Source organism: Amblyraja radiata, chromosome 3, assembly GCF_010909765.2.
Source record: "Amblyraja radiata isolate CabotCenter1 chromosome 3, sAmbRad1.1.pri, whole genome shotgun sequence".
NCBI lineage: Eukaryota > Metazoa > Chordata > Chondrichthyes > Rajiformes > Rajidae > Amblyraja > Amblyraja radiata.
Window position 1 is genome coordinate 117,884,067 of NC_045958.1, and position 22,465 is coordinate 117,906,531.

Below are 22,465 nucleotides of genomic sequence, written 5' to 3' on the forward strand. Positions count from 1 at the left end.
TCTCTTAACAGTGTTATTCTTGTTTCTCAATCTCATAATGGCTTCTTTGACTTTCATTGGCATAACATTGGTCCTCATGTTGATAAACAACAATAAAAGTTTCCAAAGGTGATGGATAGACTGGAGGAAAGACTTGGTGCTGAGAGCTCTCTTATACCTGCATTAAGGAGGCAATTAAACACACCTGAGCAATTGCTAACGCCTGTGAAGCCATGTGTCCCAAACATTATGGTGCCCTGAAATTGGCAGGCTATGTATAAACACAGCTGTAAATTCTTCATGGTGAAACCAAAATGTGTAAAAATACCCTTCAATAAAATCTGGCAATGTGCACTTTAACCGCATGTGACTTTTTTTTTTTTCCTTCTATTACAAATCTCAAATTGTGGAGTACAGAGGTGTAATTTCCTCCAGAAAGAATATATTTGCATTTGAGGGAATTCCTAGGATTGTTTTTTTAAATATAAGAAGAGAGATTAAGCCAACATTGTGTGTACCCACTCGAGTTTAAAATAATGACCCATGATCTGATTGAAACATGAAACTATTCTGAAGTTTGACTGATGTTATCCTTGGCTGGGCATCTAAAAGAAAACTGCAGATGCTGGAAATCTAAAATAAAAACAAAAAATACTGGGAATATTCAGCAGGGTGAGTTGCATATGTGGGAAGATAAAAAGTTAACCCAATATGCAATATACATCAATGATTTAGATGACACAAAGCTGTGTGGCAGTGGGGACTGTGAGAAGGATACTATGAGAATGCAGGGTGACTTGAACAGGTTGGGTGAGTAGGCAGATGCAGTTTAATGTGGATAAAGATGAGGTTATCTACTTTGGTAGCAAAAACAGGAAGGCAGATTTTTATTTAAATGGTGTCAAGTTTGGGAAAGGGGAAGTTCATCAGTCAAGGAAAGTAAGCAAAGGTACACAAAAATGCTGGAAAAACTCAGCGGGTGCAGCAGCATCTATGGAGCGAAGGAAATAGGCAACGTTTCAGGCCGAAACCCTTCTTCAAAGTAAGCATGCAGGTACAGCAGGCAGTGAAGAAAGTGAATGGCATGTTGGCCTTCATAACAAGAGTATAGGAGCAAAGAGGTCCTTCTGCAGTTGTACAGGCCCCTAGTGAGACCACACCTGGAATATTGTGTGCAGTTTTGGTCCCCTAATTTGAGGAAGGACATTCTTGCTATTGAGGGAGTTCACAAGGTTAATTCCTGGGATGGCGGGACTGTGATATGCTGAGAGAATGGAGCGGCTGGGCTTGTATACTCTGGAGTTTAGAAGGATGAGAGGAGATCTTATTGAAACATATAGGATTATTAAGGGTTTGGACACGCTAGAGGCAGGAAACGTGTTCCTGATGTCGGGGGAGTCCAGAACCAGGGGCCACAGTTTAAGAATAAGGGGTAAGCCATTTAGAACGGAGACGAGGAAACAATTTTTCTCAGAGAGTTGTGAGTCTGTGTAACTCTCTGCCTCAGAGGGCAGTGACGGCCGGTTCTCTGGATACTTTCAAGAGAGAGCTAGATAGGGCTCTTAAAGATAGCGGAGTCAGGGGATATGGGAAGAAGGCAGGAACGGGGTACTGATTGGGGATGATCAGCCATTATCCCATTAAATGGCGGTGCTGGCTCGAAGGGCCGAATGGCCTACTATTGCAACTATTGTCTATTGTCTATCTATTCCAATCATAAATATGTCAGGATTTCTATCAGACTACTGAACTATCTGCCTATCAGCTAAGGTGTAGAACTGACCATCAAATCTATCTCATTTTGCTCTGTAACTATGATGCTATATTCTGCACTTGGGGATTTTTCTGTTTGAACTATGTTGTATTGTGTATGGCTTGATTTTACTCGTGTATAGTATTTGATTTGACGCAAACAATGGCTTTTCACTGTACACTCTTGGTACACGTGACAATAATAAACCAATATCAATCCCGGCAGCAAGGAGAAGACTATGTTTGAAGCTTCTCTTTATAACCAGTTACATGATTGATATGGGGTTGGCAATTGTGGTGAGGTGGGTAGGAAAATGTGCTGATGGGGTGGTTAGAATTCAATGATTTCATTGCACAATGCCTGAACTGCATTGACCAAGGCCTGCTAGATCTCCCAGTTGCTAACCATTTTAATTCCCATTCCCATACTTGCCTTTCTGTCCTGAACCTCCTCCATTGCCAGAGTGAGGTCATATACAAACTGGAGGAACAGCAACTCGTATTCTGCTTTAATAGCTTACACCCAATGGTATGAACAGTAAATTCTCCAATTTTACTTCTGAGTCACGTGAGTGACTACGTGAAGAACCCGTCCAGCACGCATGCGCGACATGAGCGTTCACGCAGTGCAACAGCGACGAGCGGGAGTCAGGCGCTCCCGCTACAGCTTAAAAAAGATGGACCGTCAGGTAAGTTTATTCTGAGGTCGTTTTTTCCGAAAAAGAAGTGTTTTGTTTTGTCTCACCAGGGAGAACATGAGCAAAACAAGACAAGCCAAGAAATCCGCCCCCCGTTCGACTCCAACGGAGGAGCGTTGCATCAGTGGGGGGCAAGAGGCGGTAGGACTGCTAACCCAGCGATCCGCCATCCCCGACACCGTGCCGAGCCCAGTCCCACTAGCGCAGCCTGAGCAGCGGGCTGGATGTAAAGCAGCACGGAAGACCAACCGGCCGGTGGTATCCGATTCTTCGGACGGGGACGTCTCACCGCCCGCTCGGGGCAGAGACAGCCGCCTGAGCCGCATGGAGCGGCTCGTGGAGCAAATGCTCCAGCGAGACTTGCTTCGAGAGGAGCAGTCTCACAAAGGGAGTTCAGGCACTCCCACCACAGTGCCTCACAACGCACTGGCCATCGCTTCCCCCTCATCTGAGGGCAGCTTTGGCGACCAGGGCTGGGCTGGTCAAGAAGAGGGGTCACTGGCCGAAGATGTCGGGAGTACGCTTGGGGTACAGGACCAGGAAGAGCTGCTGGGTGTGGTAGACCGCTACGTGGCAGCTCCACGTGCAGGACGGCCATTAGAGCCAAAACTGGCGGTCAACATTAACTACCTGTCCATCAAGCCCCTACAGGAGCAGGTAGTTAATGAGGCCCTAGAGCTGTATTCGGCTCCTGAGAATTGCGCCTCGCTCAACGTGCCGGCTGTCAATAGCCAAATCTGGGCCAAACATCCGCAATCAAGAGCTCAAACTACAGCGGATCCTCAGGCTCCTGATGTCAGCCATCACTTCTTATGTTCGTTCCGTGGATGGGGTGGAAATGACCACGAATCAGTAGGATACACTCGCACTGCTGTGCAATACCCAGTTTGAAATTAACAACCTCCGTAAGGAGATTATAAGACCTGCCCTCAACCCGAAATTCGCGGGTTTGTGCAAAACGCCGACCACAGAGCCAGAAATCCTGCTCTTCGGCAAGGACCTCTCCAAGAAAGTAAAAGACATGGAGGAGGAGTCCAAAACATTTGGCCTCATGAGGGCAGGCCCCGAGACGAGCAAACCCACTAAACCCAAGCGGCAGTACCCCACCGCGTCCACCAGTCGACGTCAACCCTATGGGACTGGTGAAAGCTCGGGGTCCGCACATCACCACCGGAAGCCTTTTTTAGGCCAAGGCCCAGAGCGGACCCCATGGAAAATGCGCCACCCCCAACGAACAGCAACACATCAGACAACACATCAGAAGACTCATCGTCTGACAAAGAAACAGAAGAAACACCCGTAACCATGGAGGTAGGTGGGTCTGGTTCCTACCAGCATATAAAAAGTGGGGGTTCTATACTAACGGGGTAGATTACACCTGTTTGTGCAAGCATGGAAGTCTATCACGATTGACAAGTATATACTCAACAGCATTCGTGGATACAAAATAGAGTTTACTCTAGAAAACGTGCCACCAGTTCAGCACTCACCACAAAGGGTCTTTTCCCTCTGTCAAAGAAAAACGAGAGGGACAAGCTGAACTGGTGAGGCTAATCACAAAGGGTATCATTGAAAAAACCAAACATGAACCCTTGGAATTTGTCTCTAATATATTCACTAAATCCAAAAAAGATGGTGGATGTCGCATCATCATTGACTTAACTTCACTAAATATGTTTGGTAAGTATATACATTTCAAAATGGAAACGTTTGTAACTGCCAAACAACTGATTTCCAAAGGATACTTCATGGCAAGCATCGACCTTAAAGATGCTTACTATTCAGTACCCATTCATAAGGATCATCGCAGATACCTGAAATTTACCTGGATGGGGCAACAATGGCAGTTTAAGCATTGCCTAACGGTTTAACATCAGCCCCAAGATTATTCACCAAGATACTAAAACCAGCCTTGGCAATATTAAGAAGACAAAAACATATTGTCATGGCATATTTTGATGATATCTTAATAGTAGGCAAAACCATGGAATTGGCTATATCAGCAGTGTCAGCTACCAAACAATTGTTTGAAACCTTAGGATTTGTCTTACATCCAGATAAATCTAAGTTGAAGCCATCCACAACCATGGACTATCTGGGCTTCACAATTAACTCAGTCCACATGTCTGTAACTTTGCCAAAAGACAAAACAGCAGAATTGGCACAAACATGTAACAATTTAATGGTCAACGATCGACCAACTATTCGACAAGTGGCGAGAGTAATTGGAAAGATGGTAGCAGCATTTCCAGCTACACAATTTGGACCTCTGCACTATCAAAACTTACAAAGAGCAAAAGTGCAGGCACTAAAACGACATGCAGGTCATTTTGACCGGATCATGAAATTACCCACTGAAGCAATATCAGAGCTACAGTGTTGGGTAGAGAACATTTGGCATAGTTCCAGCCCTATCATCATCGTTAACCCTATGCTAATTATTCAAACAGATGCCAGTGCTCAAGGCTGGGGAGCAACTAATTCCATATCCAGCACAGGTGATAGATGGACTAACCTAGAGTCATCGTTACTACTTACACTGGGCATAAATTATCTAGAAATGTTGGGTGCATTTTATGGATTAAAAGCAAAATATGCATCACTTGCATGTTCGGTTACAAATAGACAATACTACGGTGGTGGCCTATATTAACCATATGGGCGGCATAAAATCGATATCATGTGACAAATTGGTCAACACAATCTGGCAATGGTGTGTCGACAGACATATTTGGCTATCAGCAACTTACCTGCCAGGTAAGCTAAATACAGTGGCAGACACCAGGTCACGCAAATTCAATGATAACACCGAATGGATGTTAAATCCCAAAGTATTTGCTAAAATTACCAAGCAATATGGCACGCCAGATATCGATCTATTTGCATCCAGACTAAATCATCAGGTTCCTATGTATGTCGCTTGGGAACCAGACCCCGAGGCAGCAGTGGTAGATGTGTTCGCGCTGGACTGAGGAAATTTATTCTTTTATGCATTTCCTCCCTTCTGCCTCATCAGTCGGGTATTACGCAAAATACAAATGGACTCTGCTTCAGGTATTTTGATAGTACCCGACTGGCCTACACAGCCATGGTTCCCAGTGCTCCTCGACATGATCGTCGAGACCCCAATGACTTTTCCCAGTAGCCCAGAATTGCTAACCCGCCCAGTACAATACAATACAATACAATACCTTTTATTTGTCATTTGAATCTCACATGAGGTTCAAATGAAATTTGGTTTCTGCAGCCATACAAAAAAAGAACCAAGACACACACCAACACAATTCAATTCACATAAACATCCATCACAGTGAGTCCTCCTCACTGTGATGGAAGGCAAAACTTAAACATATCTCTCCCCTGCACTCCCCTCTCCCCCCCATGTCAGAGTCAAAGACAGAGTCAAAGCCCCCGGCGGGCGATGTTAAATGTCCCGCAGCCATTAAAGCCACTCCGGGTGATGCAAGGCCACGCACCGGGTCTTGGTGTTGGAGCCCCGGCGGGCTCTTGGTGTTGGAGCCCGGGCGGGCGCTCACAAAGTCCCGCGGCCATTCCAAGCCGCGCGGGGCGGTGATGTAGGCCCCGCTCCAGGTAATCTTCAACCCCGCAACTCGGGCTGGAGAAGTCGCCGTTGCGGAAGCCCAGAAAAGCGGTCTCCCACCAGGGACCCGCGGGCTCCCGGTATTACTGTCCACAGACCTGCGGTAGGAGCTTCCGAATCTCCGGGTGTCGGGTCACAGTAGCACTCCAACACAGCTCCACCCGCTCCGGACTCGGCCAGCTCCGTGATGGTGAGTAAATCCGCAGCTCCGCGACTGGAGCCCCAGGTCATTCCTGTTGGAGGCCGCTCCACGTTGCAGCCCCAACGACAATGGAGACCCGACAAAGAAAAGGTCGGGTCTCCCGTGCAGGGGAAAGACCTTAAAGTTCCCCCACCCCACCCCACCCCCACACACATACCCCGACAAAAAAAACAATAAAAACTACATAGAACAAGACAGAAAACAATAAAAAGACAGACGGACTGCAGAGGCCGCTGCTGACAAGAGTCGCGCCGCCCACTATAAGCGACCCATGCCACGATATAATTAAACTCCTGGGTTGCAGATTTTGAAAAGGCCTCTGCTGGGCCTGGGATTGTCAGAAAACACCATCAACACCATGACAGCATCCCACCGTGTATCCACAAGTAAACAATACTTATCAAGTATCAAGAAGTGGGAGTAATACTGTTCGGATACAGGAACCACTTATTCAACCACAACAGTAACCAATGTACTGGAGTTCCTGGCAGGCCTTCACCATAATGAAGGACTCAGCTACAGCGCCATTAACACAGCCAGAAGTGCTCTGTTTGCCTATTTAATACAGGCACCAGGACAACAGGCCATGGGATCCCACCCGCTAGTGGTCAAACTCATGAAGGGGATATTCAACTCCAACCCCCCTAGACCAAGGTACACCCATATCTGGGATGTCAGTGTGGTCCTGACATACCTCGGGATGGTCACCAGCCACGTCCCTCACCCTGGAACGATTAACACTGAAGACGGTCATGCTGATGGCACTTGTGTCAGCACAAAGAGTCCAGTCACTTCACCTATTACGACTGGACAACATGATCATAACTCCAGACCATGTCTCATTTACTATCCAGGGGCTGGTCAAACAGAGCAGGCCAGGAACATCAAATCCAGTCATGGAATTCCAGGCTTACCCACCAGAACCACGGTTATGTGCCATGACCCACCTACTGAACTATATTGACACAACTAAAATCCATCGAGGGAGTGAAAAAGCCTTATGGGTTAGCCACAAGAAACCTTATGGTCGGGTGACGAGCCAAACCATTTCAAGATGGCTCAAGCAGGTGCTGAAAGCCGCTGGTATAAATACTAACATGTATAAATCTCACACCACCAGGGCAGCATCCATGTCGGCGGCTAAGAGAATGGACGTACCAATAGACCACATCCTGGCTACAGCGGGGTGGTCTGGGGAAAGAACGTTCCGAACTTTTTATAATAAGCCGTTGGCAGAACCTGCTTCATTTGCAGAGAAAATATTACAATCTGCAAATATATAATTTAGCCCGGGGGAGCAATTTGTTTTTTGTTATTGTTAATAAACACCATTATTGTTTTTTACAAACAGATTCATGGTTGATTACGATAACATACTTCTTCCCTCAAATGACTTCGGCAGTGAGTGAAGTATGAACTGTTACACGGTTTGAAATCACAGAGCTTTAAAATCTTCACGTAGTCACTCACGTGACTCCGAAGTAAAATAATAAGATTAAACGAGAACTTACCAGTTTGAAGTTTGATCTGTAATTTATGAGGAGTTACGATGAGGGATTACGTGCCCTCCGCTCCCACCCTCAATAATAGAGATCAAACTGGTATCTAAGCTCTCCTTTTCTTTACTATATTTATTTCAATTACTGTGTCTTTCTGTGATTCCACACCGCTGCGTTGAAGTATGTCGCGCATGCGTGCTGGACGGGTTCTTCACGTAATCCCTCATCGTAACTCCTCATAAAATACAGATCAAACTTCAAACTGGTAAGTTCTCGTTTAATCTTACTATTTTAGGTTACCCTCACCCCTTTCCCCCCCCCCCCCCCCCTTGTCCAACCATCTGTCAATCAAAAACCATTGCTCGGCTTCGTCCCGCCCCCAACTCTTCTCCAGCTTTCTCCCCTCAACTACAATCAGCTTGAAGAAAGGTGCCAGCACAAAGCATCACCTATCCATGTTCTCCAGAGATGCTCCCTGACCCATTGAGTTATTCCAGCACTTTGTTTTTATTTTGACTTAATAATATATTAGCTGGTCTCTTTCTATATTTTCTTTTCTCTATTTCGTATGGTGAGGTTTACTAATATTTTTCTTCTAGTTACCAAAAGGTGCCTGTTGTCTGCAGCTTATTGGGATAGTACAAAATGGGACCAGAGAAAGAAAGATCCTCAAAGCTTAGGTAAGTGTAAAATCATTGGGGATTTAAGTTGTATCATTTCATAGGAACTTACTCCATATTGTTATAAGCACAACTACAGGGGTACATGTAGCATGGAAAATCTTGCTTGCAGCAGCATCACATAGCGTCAGACAACACACAAAAGCAAATTTTAAAATAAAATAATATTGCAAAGAAAGACATTAGTGCAAAAACAGAATTTGAAAAACATGAGGCCTAAAATAATCCAAGAGGTGGGACATGGTATTCCATTATCGTTGGTTTAGGATTGTGTAGGTTAGTTCAAGAAGCTGATTGCTGTAGAGAAATAGCTGTTCCTGAACCTTGTGGGACTTCAGGTTAGTGTATCTCCTGCCCAATGGTAGCAGTGGGAAGAGAGGATAGTGGGGATCCTTACTGATGAATGCCACTGCCACAATTTGTTTGGTGCTCCGTTTGAAATTGTGTGTATCAAGGGCTTTTGGAGATGGTCAGCAAATGTTGGGATTTACACCAATGCTCACATTTGAAAAATGAATTAATATTTTTTTTTAAACCTTAACCTTCAATTGTATAATCTTTGGATCTCATTACTCACATTTTTATTCATTGGAGATTTTGTTTTTATATCTACTTCTGTAGATAATCCTGAAATGTTCAGGACTCGTTACAGTTACATCAAGCAGTAAAAAAAATGCTGAATTGGCCCAGCTAGATTTCCTACTATTGGATGCCTCAAAATATGGCACATGCCAAAATGGGGAAGCATTTACAAAACTAGAATGTGCAATGAACAGATAGAAAATAAAGGAGAAGAGTCATTGAATTGCACAGCACAGAAACAGGCCCTTCAGCCTGCCATGACCATGCCAACCATTAAAATTATCTGTACTTGTACCATTTACCCATTAAGAAGAAAATACAAATGGCAAAGGATAAAATAAATTTGTATTAATCGGTTGAAGTACTCCCAAGCACTTGGCATTGGTAAAATGTTAGGTAAAGTTCTCCTTTTGTTTGGATAACAAGGTCCAAGGCACTTGTATTTTTGGCGACAAAATCTTTTAATGCTGAAGGATAATGTGGCTTCTGTGCCAAGTAGGATTTTTTGGGAATGTTAAATAACTATTATCCTACAAGGATGTCAACTCTCATTATCCAAAAACAATTTGATCTTTTTCCATTACAAAGCTTTTTATATGTTTTCCAATTAGGCAAATGCATGCAATTTATTGCAAATCCTCTCTTATGTGAAATGGAATTACTTTTACTATTCTGTGCAAATCGAATTGTGCCTATTGTTATTCTTCTAACGAATTTTTCAGTACTCTTTCTGCCAGATCTCAATTATAATAAAACTGGTGATATAAAGCCTTTTGATCAAGAGCCATAAAATGTGCATTTTGTTAAAATTCTATAAATGTCAGATTAATGGTATTCACTTCTTAATTATGAGCATCTTTGACCACTGTTCCATTTGGCAGAAATAAAAATATATCAGATTATGTTATCTTTTTAAAATGCTGATGGCAATGAAATTTTTTATTAGCACTGATTTCTATACAAAGTAATTAAATATCATAGAAGTTTCATATAGGGAATTGTGTATGTATCAGTTTGTGCAAATTTCCATAATCTAGGTTGAATGCTCATTACAGAGAAGACAGATTGAAAATAATTGGAAAAGATTGCAGCTGACATTTACATTCCTGTTATTACAATTTTATTTTCTTCTATAAATCTGAAACAAGATAAACTTTATATTAAAGTAATAGTTTTAATTATATTCTAAGATGTATTATAAATTACCAAGTATTACTGATTCTACCTGAAATATTGCAGAGCATTTTCAATATCCATGATTAAATTGCAAAAAGTAGTAAAATACATTTGATATAACTCTTTACATAAGCAATAATTTACATTTTTATCCTTCCATTTAATAAGCTAGTTGGTTCTTCTAATTATATCCCTTATATTATGCACACAGAGCATTGGAGATGCAAATGATGGCTGAGTGACAAAATTACTCAAAATCAGGGTATCAGAATAAAGAGAAATTTCTTTGATCTTAAGAATGTTGTTAAAATATCCACCTTAAATGTTTTTTTTGCATTGATTTCTTCACCTTTAACAACTGATTTCTGATTGGTTACATTCTACTTTCATTATTTACAAAATCTTATTCTACGTGGCATTCCCCATCTAAGTTAAAAACAAAGAAAATCATTTGATAGTTATTGATATTAATATTGCTCAATCAGTGTAGTTTAGTTTAGAGATATAGCATGGAAGTAGGCCCTTCATCCCACTGAGTCCACGCTGACCATCGATCGCATGTACACTCAGTCAATGCTATCCCATCCTACACACTCGGGGCAATTTACAGAAAACGAAAACCTACCAACTTGCACGTCTTCAGAATGTGGGAGAAAACCAGAGCACCCGGAAAAATCACAGGGAGAACGTGCAAACTCCGCACAGATAGCACCCATAGCCAGAATCAAACCCAGGTTTCTAGCACTGAGGCAGCAGCTGCGCCACTGTGCCGACCTTAAGCGTATTATCATTTGTTCCTGGAAATAAAATTTCACTGAGATAACCTGAGATAACTGCATTGAATTGCAGTTGTTTTACACTAGGATATAAAGGAAACTCCATTAAAAATGCCGGCACCTCGTTTCTCTCCGTTTGCTATTTGATGCCTTTAATTTATTAATACTCCTTTGTAAGCCAGGTTACTGTACCTCTGCTCTTCCTTCACATCCATCTAATTGTTTCAACATTTTTTCTCTTAAGTTCACCCTACTCTGGCAAACTGTGCCATCTAAATCTTTAATAGAGCAATGGAGCTGTACAGCAGAGAAAACTTTGCCCATGCCGACCAATTTACCATATTGACCCCGTCCCATTTGCCTACATTTCGCCCATATCCCTCTATCCATAAATGTCTGCCCAAATGTATTTTAAAAGTCGCAATTTGTTTCCACTTGCATAGTTTCCTCAGGAAGCTCATTCCAGATACGGACTACCCTCAGTGGAAAAAGTTGCCCCTGATATTCCTCTAAAATCACACCGCTCTCACCTTAAGCTATGCCCTCTAGTTTTTGAATCCTTTACCTGGGAATAAGACCGTACACCTTTATATGGTCACCACTCGGTCTCCTATACTCCAAAGAAGAAAGTCCTAGCCATCCATCCTCTTCCTATAACCTTAAAGTTTCTAAACATGCCAAAAAAAACCGAAAAGACCCTCATTGGAATTACCAAAGCACTGTGTATTATTCTTCTCTCAGAGTTGCAGGCTTTTCATATTTTTGAGCATAGCATCCTTCTTCACTGTGGGTTTCAGATGTGTTGGACTGCCTTAACAGGTATAGCCAACAATTCTACTATAGTGGATTATCCTGCTGGACCAGTGACATTATTTCTGAGATTCAATAAGGGCTTTCTACTGTTCATGTACTACCTGTCAGTAACTTTATTTAAAAACAGAACCTACATTTTCATGTATGTCGTGAAGACAGGTCAACTCAACACCATCTCACCTTATCTTTGCACAAACTCTAATTTGACAACTGCTCATTGAACATCCTGTAGTTGATGTCCTCCAGTATTAGAAAGATTACATTTATTGTCTTTAGTTACTATCATAGATCCTTACTCATCATATTATGGTTTAATCTCTGCATCAACACCATTGTCATTTTAGATCACCTTGTTGTTTTGAGGCAAAATATATCAAGGTCAACCCCACAATTTATTGCCTGAGCATCTGCTGCTCTCTAGGGTAAAGTATTGTAAACACGTCCTTATAGAGCATACAAGGGTACAGCTTGTACCCCTGACCCACAATGTCTGTGCCAAACATGATGCCAAGACCAATTCTTATCTGCCTGCACATTATCCATATCCTTCCATTCACTGTGTATCCATATGTTTGCCCAAATGTCTCTTATATGCCACGATCATATCTACCTTAACCACCACCCCAGGCAATGCATTCCAGGCACTCGCCACCCTCTGGAAAGAAAGCGTGTCCCACACATTTCATTTAAACTTTGCCCCTCTCACCATCATGTCCGTTAGTATTTGGTTTTTCCACCCTGGGTGAAAAAAGTTCTACCCTATCCAATTTTAAGACCTCGCATAATTTTATACACTTCTATCAGGTCTCCCCACAACATCCGACATTCCAGAAAGAACAATTTATGTCTATCCAACCACTTGGCCTATAATCCAGTCATCGTTCTGATAAATCTTCTCTGCACCCTTTCCAAAGCCTCTACATATGGGCACCAGAATATGCACGCAATATTCCAAATGCGGCCTAACCAAAGTCCTATAAAGCTGCACCCTGGCTCCTATACTCAATGCCCTCACCAATGAAAGCAAATATATCACATGCCTCTTTTACCACTCTATCTATTTGTGCTGTCACTTTCAGGGAGTTATGGACTTGGACCCGAAGATCCCATCGCAGATCAATACTATTCCCCGTACTATTTGACCTCCCAAAGTGCAATACCTCACACTTGCTCGGATTAAACTGTATCTGACATTTCTCTCCCCATTTCTATAAACTGTATCTGCCATTTCTCTCCCCATTTTTATTGCTGATCTACATCCCGCTGTATAATTTGACAGCATTCCTAACAGTCCCGATCACAGCAATCTGGGTGTCATCTGCAAACTTACTAACCAATCCATCTACGTTTAGGGATCTGTGCAGAGGTTTCAGCACAGATCCCTGCAAAACTAATGTATAGGAGAGGTTTAGAGGGATATGGGCCAAAAGCAATCAAGTGTGACTAGTGAAAATGGGGCATGATGTTTGGCATGGGCCAAAATCATTGACTGCTTATCACTTTCTAGGAAACTGCAGAAGATACAAAGTGCTGGAGTAACTCAGCAGATCATCCATCATCTCAGGAGAATGCGGATAGGTGACACTTCGGGTTGGGACCCTTCTTCAGCAGTTCCCTGTTTCTAGAATCTGCAGATGGATACAGCCTTTCAGTGTCTGCCCTGCCAGACCCTCTTAAAACTTTATGCTTCAATGAGATTGTTTCTCATTCTCAATTCAGAAAACACAGACTCACCTTGATTGTTCCACAATATTGTCCAGACCTAAGTACAATTTCTTTTCAGGTAGTATTTCCAGAGAATAGGAGTGTTTTTTTTAGGTCAGTGAATGGGATAATTGGTATACAAGGATACTGGCGTTGACATGGTGGTCTTAAGGACCCACTTCTGTGCTGTACGACTCTATTTAATACTTCATTATATAGAATGGGCCTATGTTGGTGTTTTATATACTGTTCCAGTTTCCTTTCACCATTTAATTTTCTCTTTCTTGCTCTCTTGATTTTACCATGTTTCCCCGAATAAATGCAGACAAATACAAATATGATGCAGTAAGTATGTTCCATATTGTGAAGGTGCATAGGTTTAAATTGAACTTACCCTTAATGTGTTGGCACCAATCTCACCAAATTGGTGAAAATATTGGCTTCAGACATTATGATGGCACTACTCATTTTTTTGTTTTGGAATATTTGCTCGTTGGTCAGTTTGTGCTGATTTGACATGAGGAAGTAAAACTGGAAATTGCATGCTTTATTCCCATTTGGTTCCTAATAGCAAGTTCAGATTTAGAGCTGGAGATTAAATTATGGAAATACTTCTCCAATATTTTGCAATAATGAATAATGTGGGAATTGCATACATACCCCATCTATATTAAGCGTAGGAAGAATGCTGATGCTGGTTTAAACTAAAGATAGACACAACAATCTGGAGTAAATCAGCAAGTCAGGCAGCATATCTGGAGGAAAGTAATAGGTGACAAAGAAGGATCTCGACCTGAAACGTCACCTATTCCTTTTCTCCAGCGATGCTGTCTGACCCGGTGAGTTACTCCAGATTTTTGTGTCTATCCCCATCTATATGAGGTTTGTTCACCCAAACAGAATTTACAAACCATTACCCAAAAAATTGAGAAATAAAAATATTACAGAATTTATGTGGGGGGAATAAATTATATTCCACTGCATTTTTTTTTCAACACTCGTTTCATGAGGTATACACAGATGATGTGGTTTTGCATTACTGAAAATTATTATATGGGCCATTTTCTAGGAACACAATACCCCCGTAACGCTGGGGTTACCTGTATTTAGATGATGTTTGAAGTGTTCTAAAACAACAGCAGGTGGCAGTGGAGGTTTCATACCAGAGGATATTTTTATTACATCTCATTTTTGATTATTTAAAAATATGTATGGCATAGGTTATTGCTTGGTGCCAAAATATGTGGCAGAGCTGAAATGGATCGTCAATTCGTTTTGTTTTTCTAATAATCATCAAATTCTTGCCCTTGTCCAAGAATTCCAGGCCCAATGTGGAATGTAATACTTATTTTTTTTAAATAACATCCCAATTTGTTTGCATCGAAAATCATTTTGATTTTAAAACTTGATTGCATCAAACTAAATCCGTTTTTGATAGATTTTTTGAAAAGATTGATGTATAGAATGACTTCAGGCTTGCATCGAAAGTAAAAGGAAAGAAATACAGGCAGCATCTCTGGAGAGAAGGAATGGGTGACGTTTCGGGTCGAGTTCCTTCTTCAGACTGATGTCAGGGGAATGGGTGAGACAGAGATAGAATGTAGTCAGAGACAGTAAGACTGGTGGGAGAACTGGGAAGGGGGAGGGGATGGAGATAGAAGGAAATCAAGGGCTATTTGAAGTTAGAGAAGTCAAATGTTCATACCGCTGGGGTGTAAGCTAACCAAACAAAATACGAGGTGCTGTTGCTCCAATTTGCGCTCCAACTCACTCTGACAATGGAGGAGACCCAGGACAGAGAGGTCAGATTGGGAATGGGAGGGGGTTAAAGTGCTGAGCAACAGGGAGATCAGGTAGGTTAAGGCAGACTGCGCGGAGGTGCTCAGTGAAACGATCGCTGAGCCTGCGCTTGGTCTCGCCGATGTACAGAAGTTAACACCTGGAACAGCGGATACAGTAGATGAGGTTGGCGGAGGTGCAAGTGAACCTCTGCCTCACCTGAAAAGACTGTTGGGGTCCTTGGATGTGGTCGAGGGGGAGGTAAAGGGACAGGTGTTGCAAGGGAAAGTACCTGGGGAGGGGGTGGTTTGGGTGGGAAGGGATGAGTTGACCAGGGAGTTGCGGAGGGAACAGTCTCTGCGGAAAGCAGAAAGGGGTAGAGATGGGAAGATGTGGCTAGTAGTGGGATCCCGTCGGAGGTGGTGAAAGTGTTGGAAGATTATGCTGTATTGTATTGAAAGTAGTTCATTATCTTTTATAGACAGTAGAACGTGACAATAAGGTAGAAGAGCAACGTTCTGAACAATGTTTTATAACCTCGCTGCAATATTGATTGACCGAGTACTTTGGCTGATGAGAACTGATGAGCTTTTTCATTAGAAGCAAATGTTTTTTTGGAAATAAGATTGAACAGAAAAAGTCAAGGACTCTGTCTTTGATAATCGCTCAAAAAGCAATTTAATTACCTTTTAAATATTTATGTGTTTATACGTATATGAATTGATCAATTTTTTAATAGTTTACAGTGGATTTAATAAATATGTTGTGTAATTTTATGCACTAGGATCCAGGTGGAAAACAATTTTCAGATTAATTAAAACGCTAATACAGGTGCACAACCTTTTATCCGGAGTTCCGGAAACCGAAAAGCTCCGAAAACAGGACATTTTTTCCAGGATGTCGTCTGCACACCAAAGCTCCTATTTGGCGCCAAACTTGACCCGAAACGACCCACGGTCAACCCAGGTCTGTACTACTGTAGCGGCTGCCTCCTCCCCGGAGACCGGGGAGACACTTAAACATCTGTAAATCATTGCTTAAATGTTAGTCAGTTAGTTTGGAGGGCTTTTATGTGAAGGGGGGGGGGACTTTAATTCTTAGTCCCCTACCTGGTCGGAGAGGCGGGGAGCGGGCAATGCCTACCGGGTCGCCGTGCAGTAAGCTCCGGAGCGCTGTGGCCGCCGACTCCCAACATCGCGGAGCTGGGGCTGCGGGCGTCCGGCCGCGGGCGGCGCCGGTTGTAGCTCCGACCCCGGCAACTCTACCCCTAGCTGCGCTGCGCTCCAAATCCAGCGCGGCCCGCGGCCGGACGCCCGCAGCCCCAGCTCCGCGATGTGTGTCGGCGGCCACAGCGCTCCGGAGCTTACTGCACGGCGACCCGGTAAGGCATTACCCGCTCCCCGCCTCCGACCAGGTAGGGGACTAAGAATTAAAGTTTCCCCCTTCACCCCCCCCCCCCCCCACCACATAAAATCCCTCCAAACTAACTGACTAACATTTAAGCAATGATTTACAATGATTCCCCGGTCTCCGGGGAGGAGGCGGCAGCGCTCCAGACTTTTCAAGCCGCCCGCGCTACCTACCTAATCTACGCTAGAAATCTTCCATTCGGAATTGCGAAAAATTCCGAAATCTGAGAAGTGTCTGGTCCCAAGGCTTTCGGATAAAAGGTTGTGCACCTGTACACTTCAATTTCTTTCGAGGAAAAAATTAGCTCTTATTTTGATGTGGTTGGGAATATCTAATGAAAAAGTACCTAATTAAGCAATATTTCTTTTTAATCAGCGGAATTAGCTGCACAAATGGACTTGACATACGAAAAGAAACTTCCTGTCAGCTCTTTAACTGTGTCACGGGTAAGACTATAAAAGCATGATCCATGTTTTGTGAATAATTATGTGAAATACCTTTGATGTGAAGGTGCTAATCTAAATTTACTGTACAAATAACTTATGTGATTCTTGCTTCTAAAAGAACAAGTATTCTTGCATAAAATATAAAATAGTTGAAAGAATGTGATCTGTACTTGTAATACGTAGAGCCATGCTATTAATGGACTTTTTAGCATTGAATGATCCTTGATTAAATATTTGCAATAAAATGAGCATTATTTGTACTATTGGTGTAAAAGGAATGAAACATTGAAGGGCCTGTCCCACTTACGCGTCCTTGGCTCGCAAATTACGCGACCTCGTGGTCTCTTGAGGCGTACGGGCACCGTATGGCCGCGCGGGGCCGGTCCCACTTAGAAGCGCGGAGGGGTATGGAGTTGTGCAGGGCCAGTCCCGACATCGCGCGGGGCTCCGAAATTCTTGCAGTGAACTAAATCTTTGCGCGCCAACGGCCTGTTGTGGAACTGACAGCCAAAGTGGGACAGGCCCAAGACCCTGGCGTGACGCAACGTCTCACCTTCAACAGCAGCAGAAGCAGAAGCAGGCAAACGATCACCGAACTTGGCCTGGGGCTCACGGCCGTTGCGGTCTGGATCCGCCCCCACTTCTACTCCCAGAGCGGGGCCAAGAAATTTGAAGATAGACACAAAATGCAGGAGTAAATCAGCGGGACCGGCAGCATCTCTGGAGAGAAGCAACGGGTGACGTTTCGGGTCAAGACCTTTCTTTTCAGACTGAAGAAGAGTCTTGACACGAAACGTCACCCATTCCTTCTCTCCAGAGATGCTGCCGGTCCCGCTGAGTTACTCCAGCTTTGTGTCCATCTTCAAATGACGTCACATGCTCCAGACGGCTGTGCGTCCGCTTGTTATCGCGCCCGACCTTCGCTCGACCGTCTCGGCTCAACGCGACCATGAGGTCGCGTAATTTGCGTGCCAAGGACATGTAAGTGGGACAGGCCCTTAAGGCAGGCCAGTAATTTGACTGGCCTTATGTAACCATGAATTGTGCTTGCATATATGGTACATTTACCAGGTCATATATGCATCAAATGACAATAAAATTTATTATAATGAATAAGGCTCACACCCCTTGATCACCCTGCTTGTTTGCTGCTCTGCAGCTCGCAACTAGCTGTCAGCATCAACACCATTGGGCATGCATGGCAGAAAACAAGCTATTTGTAAAGTAGCAGAAGCGGTGCCAAGAGTTATGGATAGGGCACAGGGAATAACTGTGATAGGGTGAGGCCGCAGAGGTCATAGCGATATGTTTTAATGAATTAATGGGAGTGGTTATTGGTTAATAATACAAACAAAACCGTAATGTGTTGCAAATGGTAGAATTGTGGGATATGACCAACCAGGCAGGGATGTACATGATTGTCTTTGTTTATATTGGAGGCCTGTGAGTGTGCCCCAGTGGTCAATGCAAGGTTGCCTGCTGTGTGTCATTTATATTGGTGATTGGGTGAGAATGTAGGTGGCATGATTCATACGTTTGTGCATGACACCAAAATTGGTGGTGTAGTGTCGCAACATTTTTTGTCGCCACTGGATTTTGAAATGTTCAAAATCTTTGGCGACACTGATATGACGCCGGCAGCCGCCAAAAAAATCGACAAGTGGGACAGGCTATAACAGCATTTAGAACAATTGGGAAAGTAGGCAACGGTATGGCAGATGGATTAAAAGGTTCAAAGGTCAGTTTATTATCACGTGTACCAATTAAGGTACAGTGAAACTCGAATTCTAACTCGGACAATAGACAATAGGTGCAGGAGTAGGCCATTCGGCCCTTCAAGCCAGCACCGCCATTCAATGTGATCAAAGCTGATCATCCCCAATCAGTACCCCGTTCCTGCCTTCTCCCCATATCCAGTAATGAAAATAAATTAAGTAATACAGTTTATCCAGTAAAGGTACCTGAAGAGTGCTGTAGAACAGAGAGATTTGGGGGTACAAGAACATTTTTCACTAAAAAGAAGTAAAACAGTTAGACAGGTTATTGATTTGGCATATTTGTCTTCATCAGTTGGGGCATTCAGTACAATTGGGATGCCATGTTACAAGGCATCGGTGAGATTGCATTGTCTATAGTTCTGCTCGCCTATTACAGAATGCAGAGACTGGTGGGATAGAATGTGAGCACCAAGGGAACCCCATCCTTGCTCTATCCAGGGGGACAGGGCTGAGAGTAGAAGTGAGGGAAATAAATGAGATACGGTTCAGGGCTTTGTCCACCTTGTATAGAGCAAAATAAAGAGCAAGTCATAGTTCAAGAAGAAGGAAGACAGACATTTTTGATTGATTGAAAGAAACAGCATGGAAACAGCCCCACCCATACAGAACATCGGTCACCTGTTCACACGAGTTCTATGTCAACCAACTTTTGCATCCATTCCCAGTACACAAAGAGCGATTTACAGAGGGCAAGTAACTTAAAATCCCTCATGTCTTTGGGATGTGAGAGGCAACCAGAGGAAACTCATGCGGTAACAGGGAGAACGTACAAACTTCACACAGACAGCAGCCAAGGTCAGGATTGAACCCTGTTCACTGGCACTGAGACAGCAGCTCTACTAGCTGCACCACTGTGCTGCCTTCCGCTGCACTGTGCCACACTTGTATGGCAAGTCTGATCTTCATAGCAAATACCTTGAAAAGGGTGGAACTGGGACCAGATTTCAATATTAGTTTCACAGCAGAAACATTCTTAAAGGAGGCAACATATTTTCCCGAATTTGCTCAAATTCCTTTTTGAGGATCTCTTCCCCCATCTTGCATGGCTGAATTTAGATCATCCAATCATTTGCTAAAACCACTAATCTCCATCTCTGGGGGTACACAACCCCTCCAGGCCCCACTCCCCAACTCATCTAGCGATTCCTCACCCCTTTCCCATGAATTCCCAGTTCTGGTCCTGCTCCAAGACTTGTCAGATATTTCCCTTTGCACCCTCCTCAATGGCTCACAGTGGCCACATTTCATTTGATTAAATCATGCCTGTGAGGATTTAACTAATTCTAAGGCAGTGTCACTTCAAACATATGACAGTCAGTGTTCTGGCTACCGTTGTCTGTTATGATGTTCAAAGGCCTGCAGCTCCACATTTGCCTCTGGTGTAGTTGTGATCCCAGGGCTGAAAATCTCATTAGACTTGAGGAGTTAAGATCTTCATGGTCCTGCCTAACTGGCTCACCTTTGTCCCCGCAGTAATGGCACAGAAAGTTAGGACTCAATATCCCATATTATTATTTAGTTGCTAGTTAATTACTCGTGCATTGGAATTCAGTAATGCTGTATTTTTTACTTTGTTCATAACTATGGATTGTTTGAATTAAAATTAGTATTCCCAATCCTTTAATATCCTTTATATTTTATACTCTCTAATCTCAAAGTACCAATGGCCTTGCAATAAAATACAATGTTGAATACATCCTTGTCATTTCCACTTGATGTCCATCGACAATAAACTGCATCATTCAAGATGGGCAATTTTCTTGCTACAGGCATACATGAAATATAAAGATTAATAAAGCACTAACTGATGCACATTAACAAAACCCGCATTTTCAATTGAGTGAAAGATTTTCTTTTTATTTCGTCTCCCAGGCTTGTTTATCTGATTTAATGGTAAAAGAAGCAAGTTGAATGGATTTTATTGCGTTGGCACGTTCTTTGTATTGTTGATAGTGGCAGATAGTTTTATGATAGTTGCTTTATTAAATAGGTTTGAGTAAACTAAATATTCTGAATTGTTCAACACCAGTAATAGCAATAAAGTTACTATTTTATTGATGGGCTGTTAGAAATGGGAGTGGGACTATGCTCCCTCCACCATTCAAAAAGATCATGGCTGATCCAATTCTCCTCAAGCCCACTTTACCACCTCTCCCCCTGATTCCCTTGTTAAAATATTTGTCTACTTTGGCTTTGAATATATTCAAGGATTCAGCCTGCACATCTTTCTGCACAAGGATTCCAACGATCCACTTGTACTGTAGAAATCGAAGTTTTAAATTCACACCCCTTAAAATGAGACGATGTCCTTTGGTCCTAGATTCTCTCACGATGGGAAACTCTCTCTTTGCACTTATTCCGGTCATCCCCTAAGAATCTTGCATGTTTCAAAAAGATTCCCTCATTTTTTTTAAACTCCAGTCGGTACAATTCCAACCAGTCAAAACTTTCATACAGGACAATCCCTCTATCCTTTGGATTGTCCTCGTGACCCTTCTAATGATATATCTTTCCTGAAATAAGGGGAAAAAAAACCATTGACATTACTTATGATGTGATCTCACAAGTGCCTTGTATGTTTCCTGTAAAACTTCCCCACTTTTATACTCCATCTCCCTTGAAGTAAGGGCCTGCTAAATAACCTGCAACACTTGCTTTCTGTGTTTAATGTACGAGACATCCTATATTCTTATGTGCTGCTGCATTCAGCATTCATGATCCATTTGAATAATAATTTACTTTATTACCTATTATTTGTTACAAAGTGAACACCTTCATGTTTTCCCACATTATATGTTGTCTGTTGACTTATGCTCACTAACGTAGCCTATCAGTTTCTCTCTGCCTGCTGTTTGTAACATCCACAGAGCTTGCCTCCCCACCACGTTTGTATCATCATCAAACTGAGAAATACTTTACTATAAATTCATGTTCTGTTTTATTTTGTAGTTTGTTGACAACATTTCTACGAGAGAAGAGATTGACCAGGCTGAATATTATCTTTACAAGTAAGTATGTTTGCCCTGTTTTACTAAGTTTGGTGCAGAGAATTGGACTGTGAATTGAAGCAGAACTATGCCCTTTGGCATAGACCTGATGAGCAAAATGGCCCGCTTTTAGTTTAAAAGTAACTGAAAGTAACAAGCTGCTAAAATGTGAAACCTTTTTATTTTTGACAAATTCTGAGTTACAGTGAAAGTTTGTGAATGTGAAAGACATTCATTTTAAATCATTTGGTTTAAATAGCAAGTCTGATGACTGGTGAGCTGGGCTCTGAGTAAAACACTGCCCTGAACCATGATGGAAGAAACAGTATGTCAAAAGGGCAGTTGACAGGCAAATGTGAGGTGGCACAATATCTGCCCGTTGAAAATGTAATGTAAAATAAAGAAAATTATGTTAATCCTTAATAAAACATTGGTTAGGTCTCAGCAGAGCATTGTAGATATCTTGCCTTCAGCTTTGAAGAAGATGTCAGCATCCTGAAGAGGATGGAGGAGAGATTAATGAGATTTCAGCAGATTTGTAAAAGCAATGGATGGGCACGATTTAAAAGACTATAGTCAGGAGCAGGCAACAACAACAAATTG

At 42.7% G+C, this 22,465-nt stretch overlaps 2 protein-coding genes across 3 annotated transcripts in view; one reads left to right on the forward strand and one right to left on the reverse strand.

The window, feature by feature from the left end:
- ptcd2 (pentatricopeptide repeat domain 2) overlaps window positions 1-12,866 on the reverse strand; it is a 57,601-nt gene extending 44,735 nt beyond the window's left edge. Inside the window, exon 1 of the mRNA XM_033018698.1 lies at window positions 12,856-12,866. The gene's annotated coding sequence lies outside the window, so the exon portion shown is untranslated. The remainder of the gene's footprint in view (window positions 1-12,855) is intronic.
- mrps27 (mitochondrial ribosomal protein S27) overlaps window positions 1-22,465 on the forward strand; it is a 106,512-nt gene that overhangs the window by 3,676 nt on the left and 80,371 nt on the right. For both annotated transcript variants that reach the window (XR_004411503.1, XM_033018695.1), the window contains exons 2-4: window positions 8,331-8,411; window positions 17,027-17,097; window positions 21,825-21,883. Coding sequence is in view for 1 of the 2 variants with exons in the window: in XM_033018695.1 (XP_032874586.1) it covers window positions 8,331-8,411; window positions 17,027-17,097; window positions 21,825-21,883 (211 nt within the window). In the remaining variant the exon portion in view is untranslated. The remainder of the gene's footprint in view (window positions 1-8,330; window positions 8,412-17,026; window positions 17,098-21,824; window positions 21,884-22,465) is intronic.